Source organism: Achroia grisella, unplaced genomic scaffold (genome assembly GCF_030625045.1).
Source record: "Achroia grisella isolate CSIRO2021 unplaced genomic scaffold, CSIRO_AGI_Agris_v1 utg660, whole genome shotgun sequence".
Lineage (NCBI taxonomy): Eukaryota > Metazoa > Arthropoda > Insecta > Lepidoptera > Pyralidae > Achroia > Achroia grisella.
Window position 1 is genome coordinate 5,636,393 of NW_026712984.1, and position 24,345 is coordinate 5,660,737.

General features: G+C 40.3%; 1 protein-coding gene across 1 annotated transcript in view; it reads right to left on the reverse strand.

The window, feature by feature from the left end:
* Positions 1-811: 811 nt before the first annotated feature.
* The window catches only part of LOC131849694 (uncharacterized), a 58,626-nt gene continuing 35,092 nt past the window's right edge, over positions 812-24,345 (reverse strand). The window contains exons 2-24 of the mRNA XM_059199806.1: positions 22,904-23,052; positions 19,640-19,828; positions 19,015-19,182; positions 18,284-18,434; positions 17,320-17,476; positions 16,447-16,623; positions 15,307-15,485; positions 14,040-14,132; positions 13,681-13,929; positions 11,713-11,818; positions 10,952-11,114; positions 9,793-10,001; positions 9,309-9,567; positions 7,801-8,546; positions 7,152-7,228; positions 6,326-6,874; positions 5,532-5,649; positions 4,900-5,029; positions 4,222-4,294; positions 3,426-3,562; positions 2,369-2,569; positions 1,795-1,929; positions 812-1,113 (exon numbers count right to left, since the gene is read on the reverse strand). Coding sequence (XP_059055789.1) covers positions 875-1,113; positions 1,795-1,929; positions 2,369-2,569; positions 3,426-3,562; positions 4,222-4,294; positions 4,900-5,029; positions 5,532-5,649; positions 6,326-6,874; positions 7,152-7,228; positions 7,801-8,546; positions 9,309-9,567; positions 9,793-10,001; positions 10,952-11,114; positions 11,713-11,818; positions 13,681-13,929; positions 14,040-14,132; positions 15,307-15,485; positions 16,447-16,623; positions 17,320-17,476; positions 18,284-18,434; positions 19,015-19,182; positions 19,640-19,828; positions 22,904-23,052 — 4,654 coding nt within the window. The 3' untranslated portion in view covers positions 812-874. The remainder of the gene's footprint in view (positions 1,114-1,794; positions 1,930-2,368; positions 2,570-3,425; positions 3,563-4,221; positions 4,295-4,899; positions 5,030-5,531; positions 5,650-6,325; positions 6,875-7,151; positions 7,229-7,800; positions 8,547-9,308; positions 9,568-9,792; positions 10,002-10,951; positions 11,115-11,712; positions 11,819-13,680; positions 13,930-14,039; positions 14,133-15,306; positions 15,486-16,446; positions 16,624-17,319; positions 17,477-18,283; positions 18,435-19,014; positions 19,183-19,639; positions 19,829-22,903; positions 23,053-24,345) is intronic.

The window sequence follows — 24,345 nt, forward strand, 5'->3', positions numbered from 1 at the left end:
ACAGCAGTTCCGAAATTAGTCTAATCTTCATTTTAAATACTTAGGTATTAATAAAGTATAGATTTTGAATTGTGACGTCTAGAAATTTATAACGTCTCCCACCCATTGTCATAAAATATTACACTTCGTCACACATCGCCTTTGTCGATCATTCTTCGCCCTTCTCCACCCATTGTCACACTTCATCGACCCCTCCCCGTTTTACGGTCCATGTAACCCACGTGTAACATAATTTATAAATGACCCCAAGATAAATCAACTTCCACTAGCTCATAATCGACTTTACCGTAATGGAAACCTGTTTTGAATTATAATAATGATTCACCTTGATTACGATTCATTTATATGATATTAATTATTTAATTGATTGTAAAAACAAGTGATTGTTATTATATTGTATGAGAAACAAGAATTGTTATAAAATATACATTCTGTCAATGAAGACGCTCACTGCAATATATTTATGTTGTTTTATAGAGTTTTGATACAATTTAGGATCGTGATCACATTTAGTGACTTTATATCATTGTAGATATGTACATAGATACGTTTATTTTTTGTAAATATACACAAGATTTAACCAGTTTAATTTGGGACTAGATGGCGTTGTGTCTTGAGATGATCATTACATAATATAAAACAAAGTTGACGTCGCTGTCTGTCCCTATGTATGCTTAACTCTTTAAACCACGCAACGGATTTGGAATCGGTTTTTCAAAAGATAGAGTGACTCAAGAGGAAATTATATATATAATACATGTACACATTAAATATATAAATATTATTAAAATTGTTTATATAAACTCATAAATCCAAGTAGTCTAAACGTAATCACGGTCCTATTGAAATGATATTTGTTAAGTTAAAGTTACTATCAGCATCCCTCGCTTCCTCTAACAGAGAACGTTTTCCCCTCGCCGCTTTCATCGCCGTATCCTTTGTCATCGTACTCACCCTCCCTGCCAGCTCTTACTGACTCCACCAGTGGGCCTTCCAACTTGACGCACAGTATTTCCTTGAAGTTCTCCAGCGCGATGGCCAGCACTGACCCGCCTAATAACACCTCGCAAGACGTGATGCGCTCCGGAGGTGTGTATACAGCTATTAATTTGCCTGTTGGTGAAAATATGTTTTTTTAATTTGTGGCAACACCGCCAGTTTGACAGTCTGTCGGTTCCCGCGAAAAGGCCGGATACAAAAATGACAAAGTTGTTATAGACGGGTATATTGAGCAGTAGTAAAAAAAAGTGTTCATTGACTATTACTATCTTAAGAACCAATAATTATAATGTATGATTGATGAATATATTTTGGATACAAGTACGAGTTTTTCTGCCGTTGGCCGCTGACAAAATCGCAATCCACAATCTCAACCAAACGTGTAATGGAAAATGTGTAAAAGGACAAGGGCCTTCACGTCGCCAAGGAATGACGCATGTCCTAACTCCAAAAGTTTACAATATTACGTTCAAATTTAAATTCAAAATATCTTTATTCATGTAGGTCTATTACAGACTCTTATGATATATCAAAACTATCGTCAGTTCGGTATGATTTCGAGATGAGAAGAACCGACAAGAAACTCAACTCCTGGAATATTTTTTTTTAGTATCCATTTTTACGTATCTGGAATATATTTTTTAATTTACATTTTTACGTAACTGGAAAACACATTTTCTAGTTTCCATTATTAAGTAACTGGAATCTATTCTTTTTAGATTACATTTTTACGTAACTGGAATCTATTTTTTTAGTTTACATTTTTACGTAACAATAGTGAGTGGTAATATTTACCCGCGTGGAGGTCCCACAGCCGCACTGAGGGGTCCCGGCCGGCGCGGTCTGCGGACATGAGTACTCCGCCGGACTTGGCCAACCGCAGTAGCGACGGCGCAGACACGTGCCCGCGCAACGTCAGCCGGCAGTTACCTGCACACCACCACACGTTTTTTTAAACATTTACTGTTGAAGTATAATGAACAAGCATACGGCCCATCTGATGGTAAACGGTTACCGTAGCCTATGGACGCCTGAAACACCAGTTGTGTTACATGCGTGTTGTCGACCCTTAAGAAACCTTAATATATCCTTCTTGAAAAACCCCATGCTGTAGTCTCTCAAGAAAACTTTGGCAGGTAGTTCATTCCACAATCTAAGTGTACGCGGGAGGAAGCTCCTCCAAAACCGCACTGTACGAGACCACTTAGGTTCCAGCATGTGGGGATGAATTCCCTGGCGATAGCGAGCGGTGCGATGGTAAAAGGTAGTCGTAGGCATCATGTCAAACAATTCATCAGAACACAGTCTGTTGTATATTCGGTAGAACAAACATTACTGTTCGATTTTTAAAAGAATGTTATTTTCTCACCAGTAACCAAGTCCCATACTAGTATTCTAGTATCTGCGAGGCCGGATACCACGCATCCATCCACGGAGCTGATAGCCAGCGCCACGGTGTCACATCCTGGCTTCCACTTCTTGAACAGTGTCCCCGATTGTAGATCATACACTACGATGAAATTTGGACTGGGTTCGTCGAGCTCTCTGGACACCACGCAAACGTACGAACCTGTTGGTATTATATCAAAATTAATTAATTAGTTGACTGGTAGAAAATGGCGTAAGGTGCATTGAAATAATATAAACATAAAATGACTGTTTCTTTTTAGTTCATGATAATAGAATGGTGCACCCGTCTGCGCTGACGGTTTATGCTGATGGTGAACCAGTGGAACGTGATGAGTATGAGGTCAGGTCAGTTAGCACATAGTGGCAAATTCACCACGTTTCACCACGTTTCACCACATTCATGGTTTCCTGAGGGAAATGTTTGAAGTCAACCTGACATGGTAATTTTTTTTATGGATGATAATAAAAATGGTGCACCCGCTTGCGCTAACGGTTTACGCCAGCGGAGCACCATAAGATGAATATGAGGTTAGCCCATTGTGGCAGATTCGCGAGGAATTCATCACGATGTTTTATCTGGAGAAAGCCCTTGAAGGTCACACTGAGATGATACATTAGTAGTAAAAGGGTCAACTAACAAGCCTCTTCCCTCTACATGCAGTATTACGATTTATTACAACCAGAACTCAAGATCTTTGAGTAGTAAGTAAGGGCAGATCATTAAACCAATGTGCTTTCAATGTTTTTCTAAGGTTTCTTGAAATTGCTATACTCGTGGCGGTTACTCCATGATGTTGATGGTCGAGACGATGTATATTACAGATGGTAATAAACTGACAATATATACATAGAAATAATGATCTTATATACTAAATAACAATAGGAAAATGTTAGGTGGGGTGACACAGTTTAGACACAGCAGTGGCTAGACAATATTGAATTTGTCTTATTAGACATTATTAAATGCAATTATTATTTTCATGTATCTAGGTAACTGTGTCCCATAATGATCTTACCTTCATAAGTAATAGCAGCTTTGGATGTGATGAAGTCGTGATGTGGTATCCGTAAGTCGTAGAGCAACTTCCGGGACGCCAGTGACCAAACCAGCAATGGAAACGGTTTCTGAGTCTCGTCCCCGCATACTAAGATTCTAAACATAGAAGAGAAACAATAATAGAATAGAATAGAAAGTCCTTTTTTCAAATACTTTTGAATAGTCACACTTATCCTTCTTTCAATCTACCGCTTATTTGGAAAACTGTCTAATCATTAGAAGAACGTGCAAGAAACTTGTGTATTGCTCTTTTAAATAATCGTTGTATTAGAAAAAGTTCATGAATTTGAGAGTAACAGTTAGTCTTATAAAAATATATATTGGACGGCCTCGCTGGTCTAGAGGTTTAGTACACGTCTTACTTTCGATGGTCGCTGGTTCGGTTTCACGCACGGTACAAACATTTGTATTCAAGAGTCTGTTTGTTATCAGTTGTGTTTTTATATAACATTTACAAAATAATATATATGTATTTGTATCAATAATTTAGTATTCACAAGTGCTGTGTGAATATTTATATATATTATCCAGAGATACTATTATTATAATAATATGTAAATTACTGTATATTCTTATGAAAATAAAACGATAATTTTGTACTACTGTAAAAGATTTGTATTTTCCCTCCAGTGATTCAGCTGAGAATAACATATTTAAAATTCGAGAGTTCTGTGTTTCTTTTTTAAAAGTAATAAAATATAATGGTAGGTTGCATACACTTGTAAGTAACAATATTTAACATCTTAGACAATTACCTTCCATCACCAGAAACGAGTAGGGAGTTAAGAAATCTGTCTTCTCCCGCTTTGAACGTCGTTACACAATCGCCTGGAACAAAACGAGCTCGATTTAATTACAGTTAAAGATTACACAAAACATAAACGGTGAATAACTTTAATGAACGCTGGTAAAGACTGTTCAGCCACCAGACTAATTAGTTGATGTAGACTTACTATTTTAATTTACTTCAGATATTTAAATAGGTAGAGGTTTAATGTTCAGTGTAAATAAATATATTGAAATACAAAACTAAAATATGAAATGAAACGAAGAGAAAAACTCTTTATTGTTCCTCTCACAGAAAAATATAATAATTACATAAATTAATATGTACATCAAAAATAAAAAGAAAAAACAGCATAATTATAATATACAGGTAACAATGGTATATTACCATTAGTTACTTATACCTTTTACCAATTATAAAAAAATATGTTTATAATTGGTAAAAGGTAAAAGGTTCACAACATGTCAACAGCGAAATTTACGAACGATACAAGACAAAAAACACACTCTTTCTAAATATAAAATTATATTCTATCTTTGAATATTTGTGGTCTCACACATGCTAAATGTAGCGGAATTAAACATAATAACACAAATCCGAGTTCCGCAAAATAAAGCTAGTTTTACAAAAATACAATATTTCTTACCGCTTTCAATATTCATTAAATTGACATACATCCTATTTCTAGAGAGTGCCACCAAGTGCTTGCTATCATGGAGTCCGTAGTACGGCATCTTTTGGTTCATAACTCCCTTCAACGCCACTAAGAATTTGCCCTGCAATGTGAGTACACAGGTGTAATAATTGTACTAAATTAATCGTTCAATTCAAACGGGGATCGAAATTACGAGCCTGAACAGTGGTTCGAAACCCCAGCGGTGCCCTCAAATTAAAGTCATATCCGTCAGGCGGGAGTTGGACTTCAGTCGATCCATAAGTCCTTCCACAGGTTTGGAGTGCCATCTGCACTCGCCCCCTATCGTCTTGGGAAGCTGTAAAGGCCAGCTGCGGCCAACAGCATTAGAGTAGTACGAAAAAAATCTAAATTATAAAGTTTATTTGATAGTGTGCTACATGGCTTATTAACGGTTACACTCAACGCGGAGTCGTAACGTGGACTGACTTTTCACTGAACTTAAATCTAAGAATCTAAGTTATGTGGAGACGGAAACTAACGAAAGGGTGCCGAGTGTAGACAGAAATATTACAAGTGTAGGGACAAACTTTTTCATTAATAAATAAATAGTAGTAATTATAGAAAATTGTAGAAAAATTTACATGATCTAAATCGTAGACCCTCAGTTCCCTGCGACATAGTACCACACACCTATACTCGTCTATAGGCACCAAGTTTATAGGATGTGTTACACCAACCAGCTTTCTCACCAGTTGACATCTGACAATAAAAAAAAATACCAAAATGAATAATTATTAATAGTATTATTTATCTATTTACACACACACTGTTATTGACACCGTTTTTTTTGTACCTGTATTGTATTGTATTTTGTTGACTGACCAATGTATTATAATTGTGTATCTACTTTTTAATTTTGTTGTTAATATTACAGTGCCTTGTGTGCTTTAACGTAAATAAAAATTTTAATTATTTATATATTAGGAAAACTAACGGCTACAAGAAATAACTTATTATATCATCATCTGCTTATCATCATCCATTAAAAAAACTCTCGTTCTTAGGATATTTACACAGTATAAAACCAAACTTACGAGTAGAGCTTGGTGCCTTATTATAACTAGCAGGTATATTCTAACATAATCTATACAAATAAATAAAAAATTGAAGTGTTTGTAATTTCAAATTAACAGCTTTTCACTTGATCACAGTAGTAGTATATTTTTTTTATGTAAGGTACTTACATAAAAAAATATATATATAATTTTTTGTCTGTCTGTTTGTTCTTATTTTGGATTGATTTTGACGGGAGTTTCACTCGTAGATAGCAAATTTTATAAGGAGTAACTTAGGTCACTTATTTTAGAAATTTTATTTATTTCAAAGGCACGCGTGCGAAATAGCGATATACAGCTAGTATTTAAAATAGACTTACTTAGTAACATCCCAAACGCATATCTCTTCTCTTTCCGTAGAAACGGTCGCCACAAATTTTCCTCTCGTATCAAACCGTACGATCAAATCGTACGTCTTACTATCAAATCCTTCGACCATAGACACGTCCCTTTTTTCTTTATTCTCCACAACCTTGTAGAAATCCTCGTTTGCCGCATAGAAAGTAGGTACAGGCGGCTCCCATATCTCCTTCGACCAATTCTCTACAATCTCACTTTTAATCGGTATCCCATCGCGTTGTCTTTTCTCCATTGTTGTTCGTAAAAGGCCGTAAAATTGTCTATGGTCATAGTCTAGAGCGTATGAGTGTATCTCAAACACCTCTTTGAGTATCTGTATATGTTCCGGCTGAGGGTCTATGTGGACCAAGTCAAGATCTTCGAGGAAGTGGCTGCAGTCTGTGGCAGCTAGTTTGTCGTATACATAGGAGAGGTCGGTGAAGTAAGGTTGGTTGGCGAATGTGTTTGGTTCGTCTTTGTACAGATGATAATGTTGGTACGGTATCTCGTCCAGTTTCCGTGTATTAAAACTGGAATTAATGATTCATTTTAACACTAAAATATAACTAAAATGCCGGCTGAGAACGTACTAGGACGTACGTTTATTAAATAGACAAGACATTGTATTAAAGCTGGAATAATGAATAATGATCAATTTTATCATTATTTTTATACTAGACGACCAAAATTAGGTATTCTGTCGTTTTGTCTTACGCTAATTGATAGGCTGATCACATATTTGCCTCGTACATTATTGTACCTACGTACAAAAGTTTTAATAGAAAGTAAATATAAATTATACTTTACCATTCTTCAGAAAATTTATTTTCTTGCGATATTAGTCGTCCCGCCATTTTAGGATCATTTTCTTCGTACCAATCACCCTGAAACGATTAAAATAACTATTAAGATCGAAATGAAATGAATATATATTTCTTCATTACATAGTATAAAACAAAGTCGCTGTCTGACCGTCCCTATGTATGCTTAAATCTTTAAAACTAAGTAACGGATTTTGAAGCGTTTTTCTTAATAGATAGTGATTCAAGAGGAAGTTTTATATGTATAATACATGTACACCCGGGCGAAGCCGGGGCGAGTAGGTAGTAAAATATATCATACGTGGTTTTTAACATCTTGACATCCTCCACTCGTGCTCCGCCAGCGTAAACTGTTAGCGCAGTCGCGTGCACTATTCCATTATCATCCTTACAAAAAATATCTCATATCATAGATAGAGGTACACTCATTTCCTCCTTTTCTTTTTTGCTTTGCTGGCCAGAGGGCTTTTTGCTCAATTTTAATTTCCATTTACATACTACTTTACTTTATAACTGGATTTTCAATCGGTGATACCCAGTTGCCGGTTCTAAGGTCTTTGGTTCGCAGTCAGCGAGATAGTATCTGCGTCTGTAGTAGTGTAGTAGTGCAGCAGCGCGCGTGCTGTGCGTGGTACCTGGTAGTAGTGCAGCAGCGCGCGTGCTGTGCGTGGTACCTGGTAGTAGTGCAGCAGCGCGCGAGCTGTGCGTGGTACCTGGTAGTAGTGCAGCAGCGCGCGTGCTGTGCGTGGTACCTGGTAGTAGTGCAGCAGCGCGCGTGCTGTGCGTGGTACCTGGTAGTAGTGCAGCAGCGCGCGTGCTGTGCGTGGTACCTGGTAGTAGTGCAGCAGCGCGCGTGCTGTGCGTGGTACCTGGTAGTAGTGCAGCAGCGCGCGCCGCACGCGCGGCTCGTTGTCTGCGAGGTATCTGTCGCGCGCGTGCTGTGCGTGGTACCTGGTAGTAGTGCAGCAGCGCGCGCCGCACGCGCGGCTCGTTGTCTGCGAGGTATCTGTCGCGCGCGTGCTGTGCGTGGTACCTGGTAGTAGTAGTGCAGCAGCGCGCGCGCACGCGCGGCTCGTTGTCTGCGAGGTATCTGTCGCGCGCGTGCTGTGCGTGGTACCTGGTAGTAGTGCAGCAGCGCGCGCCGCACGCGCGGCTCGTTGTCTGCGAGGTATCTGTCGCGCGCGTGCTGTGCGTGGTACCTGGTAGTAGTGCAGCAGCGCGCGCCGCACGCGCGGCTCGTTGTCTGCGAGGTATCTGTCGCGCGCGTGCTGTGCGAGCGCCTGGTCCCTCCAGCGCGCGGCGCCGCCGGCCGCCCACCGCAGCCAGGGCGCCAGCAGCGCCGCCAGCTGCGGCCAGAACAGGGACGCCGGCGCCCACGGCACTGCCGGGATGGGGAGCGTTATCCGGTTATAATGACATTGTAACGGAAGACTGTACTTAGCTGATTAAAAATGAGACTTCGGCAACACATTATTATCAGATCTTTTTACTTTCTTATCAGACCTTCTTAAGCAATTTATAATAATAATATTACCACCCACTTAACACGTGGGTCCCGAACCGTGCATACACTATGTGCTGAACATACAAAGTACTTGTACCAATAGTCAGTAATTTATATTAATTAAACTCTTGAATGACATGTCCTATCAGCATATAAAGAGGATGATAGAAGATCGTGGAAAGTCGTAAGAGCTCCACCGACAATAGCGTGACTCTTAAATTATGAATGAACGAAACTCATTTATCGTAAACTAAACTAACCGCTCATTGATTTGGTCCTTTGAGCCGGATAATGCAAACATTTTAAATCAAAATATCAACCTTGTGTTATTAAAAGAAAATAAGTAAAATAATATTAAAAGAAAATAATTAAAAATAATACAGAATGTATCTTAGTGTTGAATATAAATTTAGAATAGAATAGAATAGAATTTTTTTTATTAACTCGTTTTTACAGTAATAACATAAGAAATACAAGAATAATTTACACATTAAAAAACGGAGTCAATGTGGGCCACAACTCAGCATAATGCTGGAAATATTTTCCAGCGCTGATTTTCAGTTGGGCCCCCAGTACGGACGCGCAAATATTACAATTAAAAAATACGTATACATTAACTTAATAATTTAACACACTTACAATAAGTCTCTTCGCTTCTGAACAGTTCGTCATGTGCCAGCATGTCCAATATTTCTGTATCATCTAAACCTCTCCGGGAAGCAGTCAGTAACGCTAAACAATTCTTCACTCTCTCCGCTCCAAGAGCTGCTTCTGTCGTTATCAGGATTTGAGTCAGTTGGCCTTCCAGGTCTTCGCAGATGACCAGTTCTGGTGCTGTTTCTGGTTCAGACTGCTCAGTGAAGGTCTCGGCTGACAGTGATATCTGCCATGCTAATATCTGAAGTGAATATTATATGTAACGTCATTATTTAGGTCTTTTTAATATATTTGACTAATTAATAATTTAACACGACTTTTTAATTTATGGTATCTCAAAATAAAAGTTAGTTTAAGTTAATTTTTTGTATTATGTTTTGTTTATTATTATGTACGTTAATTGAAATTTGTTTTTATTTATATTTCTTTTATAGAAATTCTTATAGTGCATATGTAATTTATATACCTTAGCATAAAGTGGTAAGGTGCACTTTTGCACAGCTTTCACCGCAGCTTCAGGCGGTGAGGCAGCTCCTGTCTTACTGTAAGTCGCCGCACAAGCCACAAGAACTGCTTTAGCCTCTTCCGGTCCTACGGGAGGAGCTCGAACAACTTTTGGTCCATCTTCAGAAGACAGCACTGCCATGATCGCTGAGCTTGATGGCTCATCTGTTTCTGTAATGAATGTTGTAAGATATTTAGGTGTAAATATATTTTATTAACATGTAGTTTTATTGACGGCCTCGGTGGTCTAGCGGTTTGGAACACAGCTTTACCTCTAATAGTCGTAGGTTCGATACATTTGTATTCATGAGTATCATTGATTGTTTTGACTTGGGAGTTTTCTATGTGTATTATGCGTATATTTGCAATAAAAATCTAAGTATATCCATTAGTTGTCTAGTATCCGTAACATAAGTTTGCTTAGCTTGGGACTAGATGGCGCAGTGTTAATATTCCAGGGACATTAAAATTGTAGGATTGACTTTTTCAATGCATATAGTGCTTAAATCGCTGTTTAAAATTATTGACTGTATAAAGTTGTCTGCGTGGGTACCTCAATCTCTCCTATTTCAGCTGTCAATCAGTTTGTTTTGCAAGCTGTGATTCAGTTGTAGGTTGTAGGGCATCAGATTAGGCTTTAAAATTACTAGGTAAGAAGCATGACATCTTAGTTCTTTGAAAACGAACGCATGAGTAGTACCGTGGATGTATCTTGATAATCATTACATAGTATAAAACAAAGTCCCTATGTATGCTTAAATCTTTAAAACTACGCGATGGATTTGAAATTTTTTTAATAGATAGAGTGACAGGAAAGGTTTATATGTATAATATATATACACCTGGGCGAAGCCGGGGCAAGTAGCTAGTGAAATATAATATATGTATGCGACGGTTGTTGTTTACCCTGAGGTGCGTAGTCTGCTGGTTAGTCATTTAAATTACATAGAAATAGTTATTATTATTTTTTTTATATACAAAATTTTGTAGTTCAGATGTAGTTTAGATTTTGGTGCATAACGATTGTGCTTTTTGTGTAACTAATGTAACTAACTATGTACCGTGTTTGGCTGCTAAAGTAAATAAATAGTTCATTCATACATTTTTTATTATATACAAACCTTCAGTAACTGTGACAATCATCTTAACATTATCAGGTAATCGTGAAGGCAGCCAGCGCGCGCCTCTCAAAGCATCTGCTCCTACTACTGCTAATAAAACTGGTCGTGCTCTCCCTAACGCCGATAGTAATCGAGTCAGGGCAGCTGATAAAGATGGTACATCCTGAAATTAAGATAATGATTCATAATAATTAACTTTTGTTTTATAATACATTATTTTTAGATGGTCAAAGGATATTACTAACTACATTGTCTTTTAGAATAACACATTTGGTAATGGATATGGAAAAGCGGGATATACTTGACATACACATTGCTAGACTTAGGTCATCCCAAACCTGAACTGTATAAATAGAATTGTTGAAAGAAAACAAATATCGCCATTTACTGCTGGAGATTTACATAAAAGCTTTATTATTGCAACTTATAATTAATTAAGATTACAAGTAATTATTTGATACGATATCATGGAAATAGATCCATAAGTATTGAATTGGATTTTAATAAAGCATTAGAATCAGTAACTAACACGTAGTTAATAAACAAAATATAAATAATAGTTTTTATTTTACATATGAATTAACTAGTATAAATACATTGAGAGAAAATAAATCGTAAATGAAGTTTTATTACAACCAATTACAGTAAGAGTGTTAGGAGTACCACAAGGGTCACATCTTAACCCAACAAAACAATTAGTCAAAATTTACTTTTAATTAGAGACGTAAGTAATTACAGTAATAATATAATATATTGCTTACATTACGTCCCCGGTAGACAGTGCCTGCATGCAGCACATTACATTGGTCCACAATAGATTTCAACAATAGATGTGAGCTGCTTGACTGTGAAGTGAGACCCACGAATCTGCAAAAGAATTGTATGTTAAGGCAAAATAATTGGATTGGTAAAAATCATCATATACACGAGTAAACGGCAGCACGGGTGTATAAAACAGTGTATGTGACAGACGTTGTATATGCACGTATAGAAGAAACTGTTGAAGACAGTGTGCACACAATATTAAAATCCTCCGCGTGGTTTGGATGCAGTAAGCCATTAACATTTAGACAAAAATAGGAACAGATTTACAGTAAGATTAGAAAGAGATGTGTATTTTTCTGTTTGTAAGTAATAAAAACAAAAACTAACTGGACAGATTTAAATACTTCATAATTCATAAGTAACTTGAAACCGTTTTAGCGATAAGGCCGCCTGTTGTTTCCCCTTTGTTTTGTTTATTATTGTGTTTATATCTTTTTATACATAATTGTGTATGTAACTGTATTTTCTATGACAGGAACCATAAAGAGTTTAATTCATTCAGTCGATAGTAGAAGATATATCACCAAGGGATGATAATTTTCTTGTGCGGTTCTGCTACAAACTTCTACTGACCTGATGATGAGCGCGAGGTCCTGCTGGCAGGCGGGCGCGAGGCTGGCCGCGCGCGCCACCAGCGTGGCCTTCCCGCAGCCCGCGCCCCCGTCACGTATGTACCACGTTGTACCCTACTGACCTGATGATGAGCGCGAGGTCCTGCTGGCAGGCGGGCGCGAGGCTGGCCGCGCGCGCCACCAGCGTGGCCTTCCCGCAGCCCGCGCCCCCGTCACGTATGTACCACGTTGTACCCTACTGACCTGATGATGAGCGCGAGGTCCTGCTGGCAGGCGGGCGCGAGGCTGGCCGCGCGCGCCACCAGCGTGGCCTTCCCGCAGCCCGCGCCCCCGTCACGTATGTACCACGTTGTACCCTACTGACCTGATGATGAGCGCGAGGTCCTGCTGGCAGGCGGGCGCGAGGCTGGCCGCGCGCGCCACCAGCGTGGCCTTCCCGCAGCCCGCGCCCCCGTCACGTATGTACCACGTTGTACCCTACTGACCTGATGATGAGCGCGAGGTCCTGCTGGCAGGCGGGCGCGAGGCTGGCCGCGCGCGCCACCAGCGTGGCCTTCCCGCAGCCCGCGCCCCCGTCACGTATGTACCACGTTGTACCCTACTGACCTGATGATGAGCGCGAGGTCCTGCTGGCAGGCGGGCGCGAGGCTGGCCGCGCGCGCCACCAGCGTGGCCTTCCCGCAGCCCGCGCCCCCGTCACGTATGTACCACGTTGTACCCTACTGACCTGATGATGAGCGCGAGGTCCTGCTGGCAGGCGGGCGCGAGGCTGGCCGCGCGCGCCACCAGCGTGGCCTTCCCGCAGCCCGCGCCCCCGTCACGTATGTACCACGTTGTACCCTACTGACCTGATGATGAGCGCGAGGTCCTGCTGGCAGGCGGGCGCGAGGCTGGCCGCGCGCGCCACCAGCGTGGCCTTCCCGCAGCCCGCGCCCCCGTCACGTATGTACCACGTTGTACCCTACTGACCTGATGATGAGCGCGAGGTCCTGCTGGCAGGCGGGCGCGAGGCTGGCCGCGCGCGCCACCAGCGTGGCCTTCCCGCAGCCCGCGCCCCCGTCACGTATGTACCACGTTGTACCCTACTGACCTGATGATGAGCGCGAGGTCCTGCTGGCAGGCGGGCGCGAGGCTGGCCGCGCGCGCCACCAGCGTGGCCTTCCCGCAGCCCGCGCCCCCGTCACGTATGTACCACGTTGTACCCTACTGACCTGATGATGAGCGCGAGGTCCTGCTGGCAGGCGGGCGCGAGGCTGGCCGCGCGCGCCACCAGCGTGGCCTTCCCGCAGCCCGCGCCCCCGTCACGTATGTACCACGTTGTACCCTACTGACCTGATGATGAGCGCGAGGTCCTGCTGGCAGGCGGGCGCGAGGCTGGCCGCGCGCGCCACCAGCGTGGCCTTCCCGCAGCCCGCGCCCCGACACGTATGTACCACGTTGTACCCTACTGACCTGATGATGAGCGCGAGGTCCTGCTGGCAGGCGGGCGCGAGGCTGGCCGCGCGCGCCACCAGCGTGGCCTTCCCGCAGCCCGCGCCCCCGATCAGCGCCAGCGGCACGTTGCTGTCTCCCGTCATGTATCTACCACGTTATAAACATCCTTTATATATTTTCTATTCATATCCTATAAAATGTAATAAAAAAGTACCTATATTTTTTATTAAAGATTCCCTAATGACAAATGGACTCACGTTTTGAGCTCGTTCAGTGTAATCTCTCTGTTGGAAGTGCATTGCGCTGCTTTCTGACAAAACGATAGGTGCTCGTTGATTTCATCGAACAAACTGAAATGTAAATATGCTCAAAATAATAATTTGCTCCAGAAAAACAACCCTTATAATAATAATAATAAAGCCTTTTTCCCCGAGGTTGTGGTACATTATGGTTTACAAAATGTCCCGCAACTCAGTGTGCCTTTTAGCAAAGGTCTCCTGCAGCTCTCTCCATTGAGCTTTGTCTTCCGCAACCCTATACCAGAGCGGTCCCAGAGTCAGGTTGATATCAGAATAGAATAAAATAGAATACAAATGATTTTTATTCAAATAAACTTAATATAAGCACTTTTGAATAAGTTTTGATCCTACCGCTTGTTCGGGATGCAGATTCATCACAAGACGAATAAGAAAGAAACTTGTGTGTTGCTCTTTTAAATAAATACTGATTTAATTATATTTAATTAACAACAAGGATTAGGCATGCGACAATCAACATAGAAACCGCTACGCAATTAATCTCTGTTCAATCAGATAACATTCTCAGCGCTATGAATTTTAAGTTAGATATTTTCAACAAAAACATTATTATCATTTATAAATAATTCAATTTTATAATAAGCTTTTTTTACAAAGAATATATTTTATATCACATTGAAAACTGTGATTGGTACAGTTTATGCTGTAAATAATATAAATGACGTAGTGGAGTAACTTGAAACAGTCATGTTCGCTATAAAGTTCAAACTTGTGGCGGCGTGGTGGGCCGGGTCGATGTGCTCCCTCTAATATGGTTGAGTGCAATGATGGCTGGCTCATCCGTCATACTCGTGAACGGGTGCTGTTTGTGGGGACTGGTCTGTTCAGGTTGCGAACACTGATTAGATTTTATGATTTTCTGATTTTTTTATATAGCATATGCTGGAGGTCACTCTATTCTCCCAAATTTGAATTTAAATGAAATAGTATTATTGTAAATATGTACAACATAAAAAAAAATACGAGCTGACTTTTTTGTCAGTTCCTCTCATTTCGAAATCATTCCGAACTGTCTGTAGATTTGACATATCATAAGAGTCTGTAATAGACCTACATGAATAAAGATATTTTGAATTTGAATTCGATTTGAAAAATACGCGGAAAGACTAATGGAGCGACTGGAGGGCAACTTTTGCCTGTATGATATGACTTTAGACTGAGGGTACAGCTCGCCCTGTGTCGTGTTTCCAATACACTTGATATGCACCTGGTGGGTATGCCGTTGTATCCAGCCGGGACATCGTTGTCCGCTATGAGTGCGTCGAGCAGCGCGTCGAGCCGCTCTCCGAGTGCTGACCGCACGCCCTCAGTGTACTCGTCCTCGCCGCCGGGCGCTGACCGGCCGCGGATACTCGCACGTATTATGTTCCTCTCGCTAAGGTGCAGCTATAAGAGAAACCATTTACTAAATAGTATATTACGATATATATATATATATATATATACAACTCAAAGGTGACTGACATAGTGTTCTATCAACGCACAGCCTAAACCACTGGACGGATCGGGCTGAAATTTGGCAAGCAGGTAGATGTATGACGTAGGCATCCGTTAAGAAAGGATTTTAATTCTACCCCCAAGGGGATGAAAGTTTGTATGAAACTTTGTCAATTTTAAACCGATCGGGCTGAGATATTGCATGCATAAAGCTATTTTGATAAATTCCATCTCTAAAGGGATAAATTAACGCGAGCGAACCCGCGAGCAAAAGCTAGTTACTCTATAAGTGCATTATAATGGTTATACCACACGAGGTGGAAGGCGAGGCCCTAATAAATCCATCAGAAAATCGATATTATAATAAAAAATTTAATTATTAAAACAGTGAATCACAATTATTGAAGTATTTCAAGCCGTTTTACTTTTTTAAAACAGTCAGTTCTAATTTGATAAAAAATATTGGCTAATATGATTATAGAATATAACTTGCACTATTTCACGCGTGTTTTATAGCTGCTTTATATATCGGAAACTTGAAGTCTTATATAACATGGTTTGATACTTTTAGATTTCTTTTATACTACGTAGGTGGCAAATAAGCATACGGCTCATCTGATGGTAAATGGTACCGTAGCCTACGGAAGTCGTGACGACGTGAAACACTAAGTTTGTTACGTGCACGTTGCCGACCCTTAAGAAACCTCAATATATCTTTCTATAAAACCCAAAAAATGCTGTAGTCTCGTGAGAAAACCTCGGTAGATAGTTCATTCCCCCATCTAAGGAAGCTACTCAAAAACCGCACTGTTTGAGATCCAGCGTGTGGGGATGAATTCACTGTCGATGGCGAGCGAAGCAATGGTAAAGGATGTAGGTAACTGTGTCAAACAACCGTAGTGCGTGGTACCTTGAGGTCCTTCTGCAGGTTGTTGAGGCGGCGCTGCAGCTCGTGGTGGTGCGCGGCGGAGGCGTCGGCGGCGTCGGGGGCGGCGTCGGAGCCCGAGCCCGCGCCGGAGCCCGCGCGGCACACCCACACGCAGCGCCGCGCCGCCTCCACGCTCAGCAGCACGCTGTGCTGCACCTCCTGTGTACACGTACCGTTAAAGTTTATGTACATACTTCTAGGCGTAATTCTTTTCATACAGCAAAACCGCTTTACTTCCGATGGTCGCAGGTTCGATCCTCGCACGGCACAAACATTTGTATTCATGAGTATGATTATTTGTATCGGTCTAAATGTTTTCTATGTATATTATGTATGTATTTACAAAAAAATAAGTCTAAGCATCTAAATCAGTTGTCTAGTATCCATAACACAGTGTGTCTGTCTGTGTTAATTATCCAAGGGTTTTTGTTTATTTTATTTATTTTGAGCACCTCCAATTCTTTCGGCCTGGTCAGATGTTTGAAGACCTAGCGGTGCCCTCAGGCTAAAATCGTATCCTTTAGGCGGGAGTTGACCTTCAGCTGTTCCATAAGTCCGTCCGTGGGTTTGGAGTATCATCTGCACTCGCCCCCTATCGTCCGGCGAAGCTGTAAAGGCCAGCTGCGACTAATAGAGTAGTACGAAAAAGAAAGGTCATGGGAGAATATTCTTATTAAGGAATATACACAGTTCAGTACTATACGTGTGTTCTATTTTAAATAATGGTCGAATTTCGACGACTAGGCGAGCACTACTTATTATTATTATAAAATAACTTACCACTTTCAACATCCGTACTTCTAGGAGTGATATTTGTACCAGTATTTCATGAGTTCATAGAAGGTTTCAACTAACCTGTTCTACTACAGTAGTGAGATATGCATCGCAAGCCTCCTGCGGCAGAGTCCTGACGAGGACGTTCAGAGTCTTGGCCATCTCGCGGCGCCATCTCGCTGGAGCACCCCTCACCAGCCGATAACACGGTGGAGTTGTACTAGCATCTAAACTATACCTGGAAGTTAATATATATTGTTAACCGGGTTAATACCAAAATCGCGTAAGTCATTATAGTAATTAATTTTATACCACACACATAATCTACAAGAGTATAGGTACTCTTGTTGTACTCGTTAAGAAATTTGACTATGTTACATTTTAGTACCGTTTTTTCGTTATCAGTTTTCATCATATGAAAGTAGTTTATTGGGACTTTAGAAGAAACAGAAGGGTTCTAAACAACGTTGCTATTTTGATAAAAGTACTAGCTGTCCCGGCAAAAGTTTTGCCTTAAAATAAAAAAAAAATTAGGGGTGGACTACCCCTAACATTTAGTGGGATGAAAAATAGATGTTGGCCGATTCTCAGACCTACTCAATACGCTTACAAAATCTTATGAGAATCGGTCAAGCCGTTTCGGAGGAGTATGGGAACGAAAACTGTGACACGAGAATTTTATATATAAGATTGCTATAAGTCTCGTAATGTTACGTCACTTAAACTGATTTGGAAAATTCCTTATTCATTTAAACGATAGTTTTTCAGTTCGGAATTTAGTTTATCATCTTCAAGTTCTATAGAAATCATTATTAATTTCATCTAAATTAGTATTACAGTTTAAATCAATGCATTTCGCGTAATGTTAGTCGTAATGGCCGTCTGGTTAAAATCGCTGGAAGGCCTTGGATGCGAGCAGCGCAGGATCGATTGTCGTGAAGATCCTTGGGCGAGGCCTTTGTTCAGCAGACGTCTTCCGAGCTGAAATGTGGAAGGCGTATTTTGTTCCTTTTCTAATGCAGTGAGTTACTACAATTCTACGTACCATTTATTCAAAAGTGACTTGTCATTTTCATCTTCAGCGGCTTCGAGAGCCGCTTTGAAGTCCGCGCATTCCAGGGTGTGGGGCAGAAGTGGCGTCCCTAATCCGGAGTTCAGAAACAGGATGGGCACTACTGCACCGAGCTCCGACTGACCTGTAACGAGATTTAAGTTGGTAAATTTATTACAAATTAAGTACAGTATAAACTAACATTACATTTTATATTTTATTATTGTAGTATTATGGTAGTCTTCGATTCATTCAGATATGAGAGGTAGAAAGCAGTGACGTTAGGGACCTCCGTAACCATAACCGAAACTATCGGATATCCGTTATGAAAAAATATCGGATAACCGTAACCGAATCCGAAATAAAAGTGTCCGATAATATCGGATAGGGACGAAGCCTAATTGAGACACCATTTTATTAGCTATTTGTATTTGATTTTTGAAATTCGTTAAAAAAATAATATCCGTAACCGAAATTATCCGAAATATTTTTCTGAAAATTATCCGAAACTTTTTTTTCCGAAAATTATCCGGATATTCTGAAATAATTTCATATCCGCATCCGTATCCGGTATTAAAATCATTCCTATATCCGAAATTTCATATTCATAACATCCCTGGTAGATGGTCAACAGTCGCTTTTGTTCGAGTGCTTACCGCCTACATCGAGGCTATGGTGACTCGATGCAGGCGACATTGAGGCTATCTAAAAAACGAATAACTTACGAGCAAGCTCCGCTATACAGAGCACGGGGAAGCGATGGTCTCGCTGCTGCTCGAGTGGTGATCTCCAGTGTAAATCAGCGACGTGTATTCTCCAGCCGCGCCGCCTAGCCCGGACCCGCAAACGTGCTGCGGCGCCGCACTGAAGCGCGCCTTTTTCCGCACAGCAATCTGAAAAATAAGTCATGATTATATTAAAATCCGCATCCTTAAGTAAAATGTTGCTTTCAACTATAAGGCCGCCTCATTGTCATACAAGTAGTCACACAAGTTTGAACATTATTGAGGTTCTATAGTTAAAGATTGCATCACGTATATATACAAATAAATAAAATTGGAGTGTTTGTGTGTAATATTGAAATAACCGTTTCTTATTACATGCATATGAATATAAATACGGTGCAACACCAAAATAACATTTTTTACAATTTTTGTCTGTCTATTTGTTTCGGCTAATCTCTGAAACGGCTGGACCTATTTTGACGCGCCTTTTATTAGCAGGTAGCTGATGTAATAAAGAGTAATTTAGCCTACTTTAATTTTAGAAAAGTAAAGTTAAATTGCTCTCGGATGAAGTCACTTATACGCTAATAAATAAATAAATAAAAAGATGATGTTTTAAAGTTACCTTGTGAGTCAGCGGCACAGACGTAGATAATCATAGCTCGCCGTCTCCTGGCTCGCTGGCTGGGCAGCCGACCGAGTAGATACGACCGGTGTTCATCTGGCAGTGTGGCCACGTTGGCTGGCATAGGTGGACCCTCAACATCTTCGCGAGGGGACGCGCACGCCACCGGAGACGACAGCGAGATGGAATCTGAACATGCAAATGGAATTAAATTCAAAAATATATCAAAGTTTTTTTAGATAAGTAACTCTTTGGATAATTGGGACAAAATTTTCGTAGAATACATTATGAAATATAGTCTAAAGAAAGCTGAGCAAAAGGGTTATTTTTTAAATAGTTCCACACACACATTAATATAGGCATTCATAATATCTTTATTCATGTAGGTCTATTACAGACTTATGATATGTCAAATCTACCGTCAGTTCTTAATGATTTCGAGATGAGAACTGACAAAAAACTCCATTCGTATTTTTTTCAAATAAATTTTGTACATGTTTACAATAATCAAGTATCATTTTTAAATTCAAATTTGGGAGAATAGAGTGACTACCAGCATATGCTATTGCAAAAGCATATCTTTGTAATCCAACAAGGCACATCGAGGCAGCGTACCCAAGATACTGGCAGCGTTGCCATACTCAACCTCTGGGCAAAGTGACTACCAGCTCTCGGGTCACACGTAATCTCGATGAGCCCCGTTGAAATACTTGTCCAACAATTTAGCTTGCAGATTCCATGGGCATGGGCCCAAACTCTCCACGCCACCATTATACGAGTACCAGATTCGCATTAATTAATTCCCTAATCCTTATACTTACTGATATTATAAATGCGAAAGAAACTGTCTGTCAGTATGTCTCGCTTTCACGCCAAAACTATTATCTAGAGAAGGATTCACTCACGGAAGGACTCACTGAGAAAGGATATAGGCTACTGTTTTAATGCGAAAAATGGGTTGTAGCGGGTTGAAACTGTAGATGAAAATTTGTATGGAAGTATTGTAATTTTTAAAACCTTTAAAAATGATTTTTTGGGCTATAGATTGATTATTAATAAAGAAAAAGGGTTTTAAGGGGTTGAAAGGGGAGATGAAGGGTTGTATGGAAGTATCATCATTTTTGAAGCTATAACGATGAAACTTTGCCTTTTTGGGTTATATTATAGAATATTTTTCTTTATTTGGTCAAGGTCACTATAACATGCACATGAAGTCGCGGGTACAGCTAGTAAAATATATTTTTAATATAGCCTAACTAGTTTCTCGCTTCGGCTTCGCACGGGTGTACATGTTTTATATATATATAAACCTTCCTCTTGAATCACTCTATTCAAAGCCCTTGCGTAGTTTTAAAGATTTACGCATACATAGGGACAGACAGCGACACCGATTTTATTTTATACTGTGTAATGATAAAATATCCTGACAAATGATTACCGCTGCCCTCAACACCAGGGGAATTGCAAGTGCGTTGCCGGCCTTTTAAGATTTAAGAGTTCTTTTCTAAAAGATTTCAATATCGTATCGGAAATACCATTGCTGGATTTTATCATGGTTTCATTCATTATCAATAGATGGCGTCTCCAATTGCAATTCTCTTAAACTATATTAATAAATAAATAACCCTGGACAATTAACACAGCGCCATCTAGTCCTACTTTAAGCAGAGCTTATATTATGGGTACTAGACTACTGATATAAATACTTAGAGGTTTTTTTGTAAATGGATAACATACATAGAGAACATCCAGTCCGATACAAACAACCATACAAATGTTTGCACCGTGCGAGGAATCGGACCCGCGACCATCGGAAGTAAAGTTGTGTGTACTATCCCGCTCGACCACCGAAGTCGACGTTAAGATCCGTTCAGCCGTCTACTCGTTAAAAGGTAACAAACAAACACACTTTCGCATTTATTATATATATAATATATATCAGAATCAAAGCAAAGATGGCGGTGACGCTAGACCCTAGATTTCACTCAACAATGAATAATTCTTGTCAACAAATGACAAATGGACGGAGGGACCTAAGAAATTGGGGCGGTCTGTTTTGCGTATTGCTTTTGAAATATTGAAATGGAAGACGTTTCAGTTAAGGCATATATAATAAATACATATACATATATAACTAGCGACCATTGTCGGAGATTTCTCTAATAATATACAGGCAGTGCTCGACTTACCTCGTTTCAAGGTACGTCGAACAATGTTTTGACGTTATTCCTCAAGCATTGTCGCGATTTACGTCCCATATTTCGAGAACATAACATGCCGCAAGTACGAGGGCTGCCTGTATTCACAAATGTTAATCCTAGATGGGAAAGACAGATATTATCCATTGTCCATCAGCTGAGAATACCATGAGAAAAACATCTATAAATAAGTATATTGAAGCGGTAGTATGCTATGTTTCCATTCAGCCGCTTCGCCTGCCACTCGCGCTGCCGGAAATATTGCCGGGCGACAACTGAGCGAGAGGGCTGAATGTAAAAACACGCTGCCCCTCGCGCTGCCAGTACTTTGACTCGCGCATGAAAAACCGCCAATCGAGGTAGCGCTGGGCAGCGCGAGTGGCAGCGCTAATGGTATGGGAACTGTTTCCACTCGTGTTTACACTCTCGCGCTGCTCACTTCCCTGCCCACTCGGGCTGAGTGTAAATTGGGCATTATGATGAAAGGACAGGAAGTTACATGACGCCATGAATTTATCTTTTTTTTTGGACTACACTAATGCTTTTGGCTGCAGCTGACCATTACAGCTTCACCGGACGATAGGGAGCGAGTGCAGATGGCACTCCAAACCTGCGAAAGGACTTAGCAGCGGCTGAAGGCCAACTCCCACCTGACGGATACGATTTTAATCTGTGGGCACCGCTAGGAGGTCGAACTTCGGCTCAGGCTGCCGTAATTTCGATCCCCATTTGAATTGGACGAAGGATCAATCGGAGGTGGAATATTTAATAAAAAATTTAAAGAAAACGATTGTTAAGAAAAACAAATATAAATTAAAATTAAAAAAAGCTAAAAAGGTGTTTACTCGAAAAAAAAAATAGTTAATTTTATTTTATGTACCAAATTGAACGTGGATAGATGGAAATGGAGAGACCTACATGAATAAAGATATTTTGATTTGATTTGATTTTAATGCATTCTTCAAGAAGATCTAAAAAATGCGACCTAATGCAAAAGTCGTAGCTACATTCTGAGATAAGTGCATTTAGTTGCCAATTGAACAAAAGAAGAAGATGGTTCCCTTACCGGAGACGCTGGATCCAACGGGTCTGGGCCCCTTGAGCGGCTTCTTGTCCTTGATGGAGGGCGTCGGCTCGAGCAGGTGGTGCGCCGGCTGCGGTGCTTGCTCGGCGCTCGCGTCCACCGACGGCTTCGTGACTCGGTAAGAGGGGGACCTGCGCGCGCAACAATTTGATCTACACTATATTAATATGTTCCACTACCTGTTGCTGCGGTTTCACCCGCGTGAAATTTATAGCCTGTTCTGATATATGAACTATATTACTCTAAAGTTTCATCAAAATTCATTCAGTAGTTTTTGCGTGAAAGACTAACAAACATCCATCCATATTCACAAACTTTTGCCTTTATAATATTAACTAGCTATGTCCGCGGATTCACTTGCGTTAATAATCAATAAAAAATATAGCCAATGTGTTATTCTGCTGCATAAGCTATATTACTGTAAAGTTTCATCAAAATATTTAGTAGTTTTTGCGTGAAAGAGTAACAAACATCCATCCATATTCACAAAATTTAGCGATTATAATATTAGTAATAAGCTTACTGGGTGATATAGGTGTAATGTAATGTAGTGTAAATTAGACTCTGTTTACCACAATAAGCCTTTCAGTAGGGCCGTTGTACGTGTAGAGCCGAGACTACTACTTAGGCAAATATTATTATATTACAATTATTATTTTAATAAAAAAAATCACGCGAACAAAGTCGCGTGTAACAGTAAGTAGTCAATATTTCGTAACATACATAATCCTTCAGCGGTATTGATAACTTTAACATTTGTGAAGTCGGTTAATAATAACTATTTGAACCCGTGACCCTCAGTTATGCAGAACCTCCTCGAAAACTATGCATTGAAGGTTAAATAAGAGTCATATTACGTAATCGTAGACATTCGTAGCAGAAGCTACAGGTCGTAGGCGGTCTGTCTACGACGTAGGAGCTTCTACGAAATACGTCATCATTTATACATATAAATAAAATTGGAGTATCTGTTTGTAATATTGAAATAATCGCTTACTACATGCATATGAATATAAATACGGTATATACACCAAAATAACATTTTTCACAATTTTTGTCTGTCTGTCTGTCTGTTTGTTCCGGCTAATCTCTGAAATGGCTGGACGGATTTTGACGGGACTTTTATTGGCAGGTAGCTGATGTAATAAGGAGTAACTTAGGCTACTTTTATTTTAGAAAAATAAAGTTAAATTCCACGCGAACGAAGTCGCGGGAATAGCTACTAAGTTAATATAATTTCAGCGGCAACTTGCTGCTTCGTAACTTTGTCTTGCGAAACATTATAGAAACAACAAGGTACATTTTGAAACTTCACAGCGAATTACTGTGCGCGAGGACGTTGAGGAGATTTTATTAACAAAAATGTAAAAAGAACGGCTGGCATGTGTCAACGTAAATCCTTATTCTTACTAATTATAAATGCG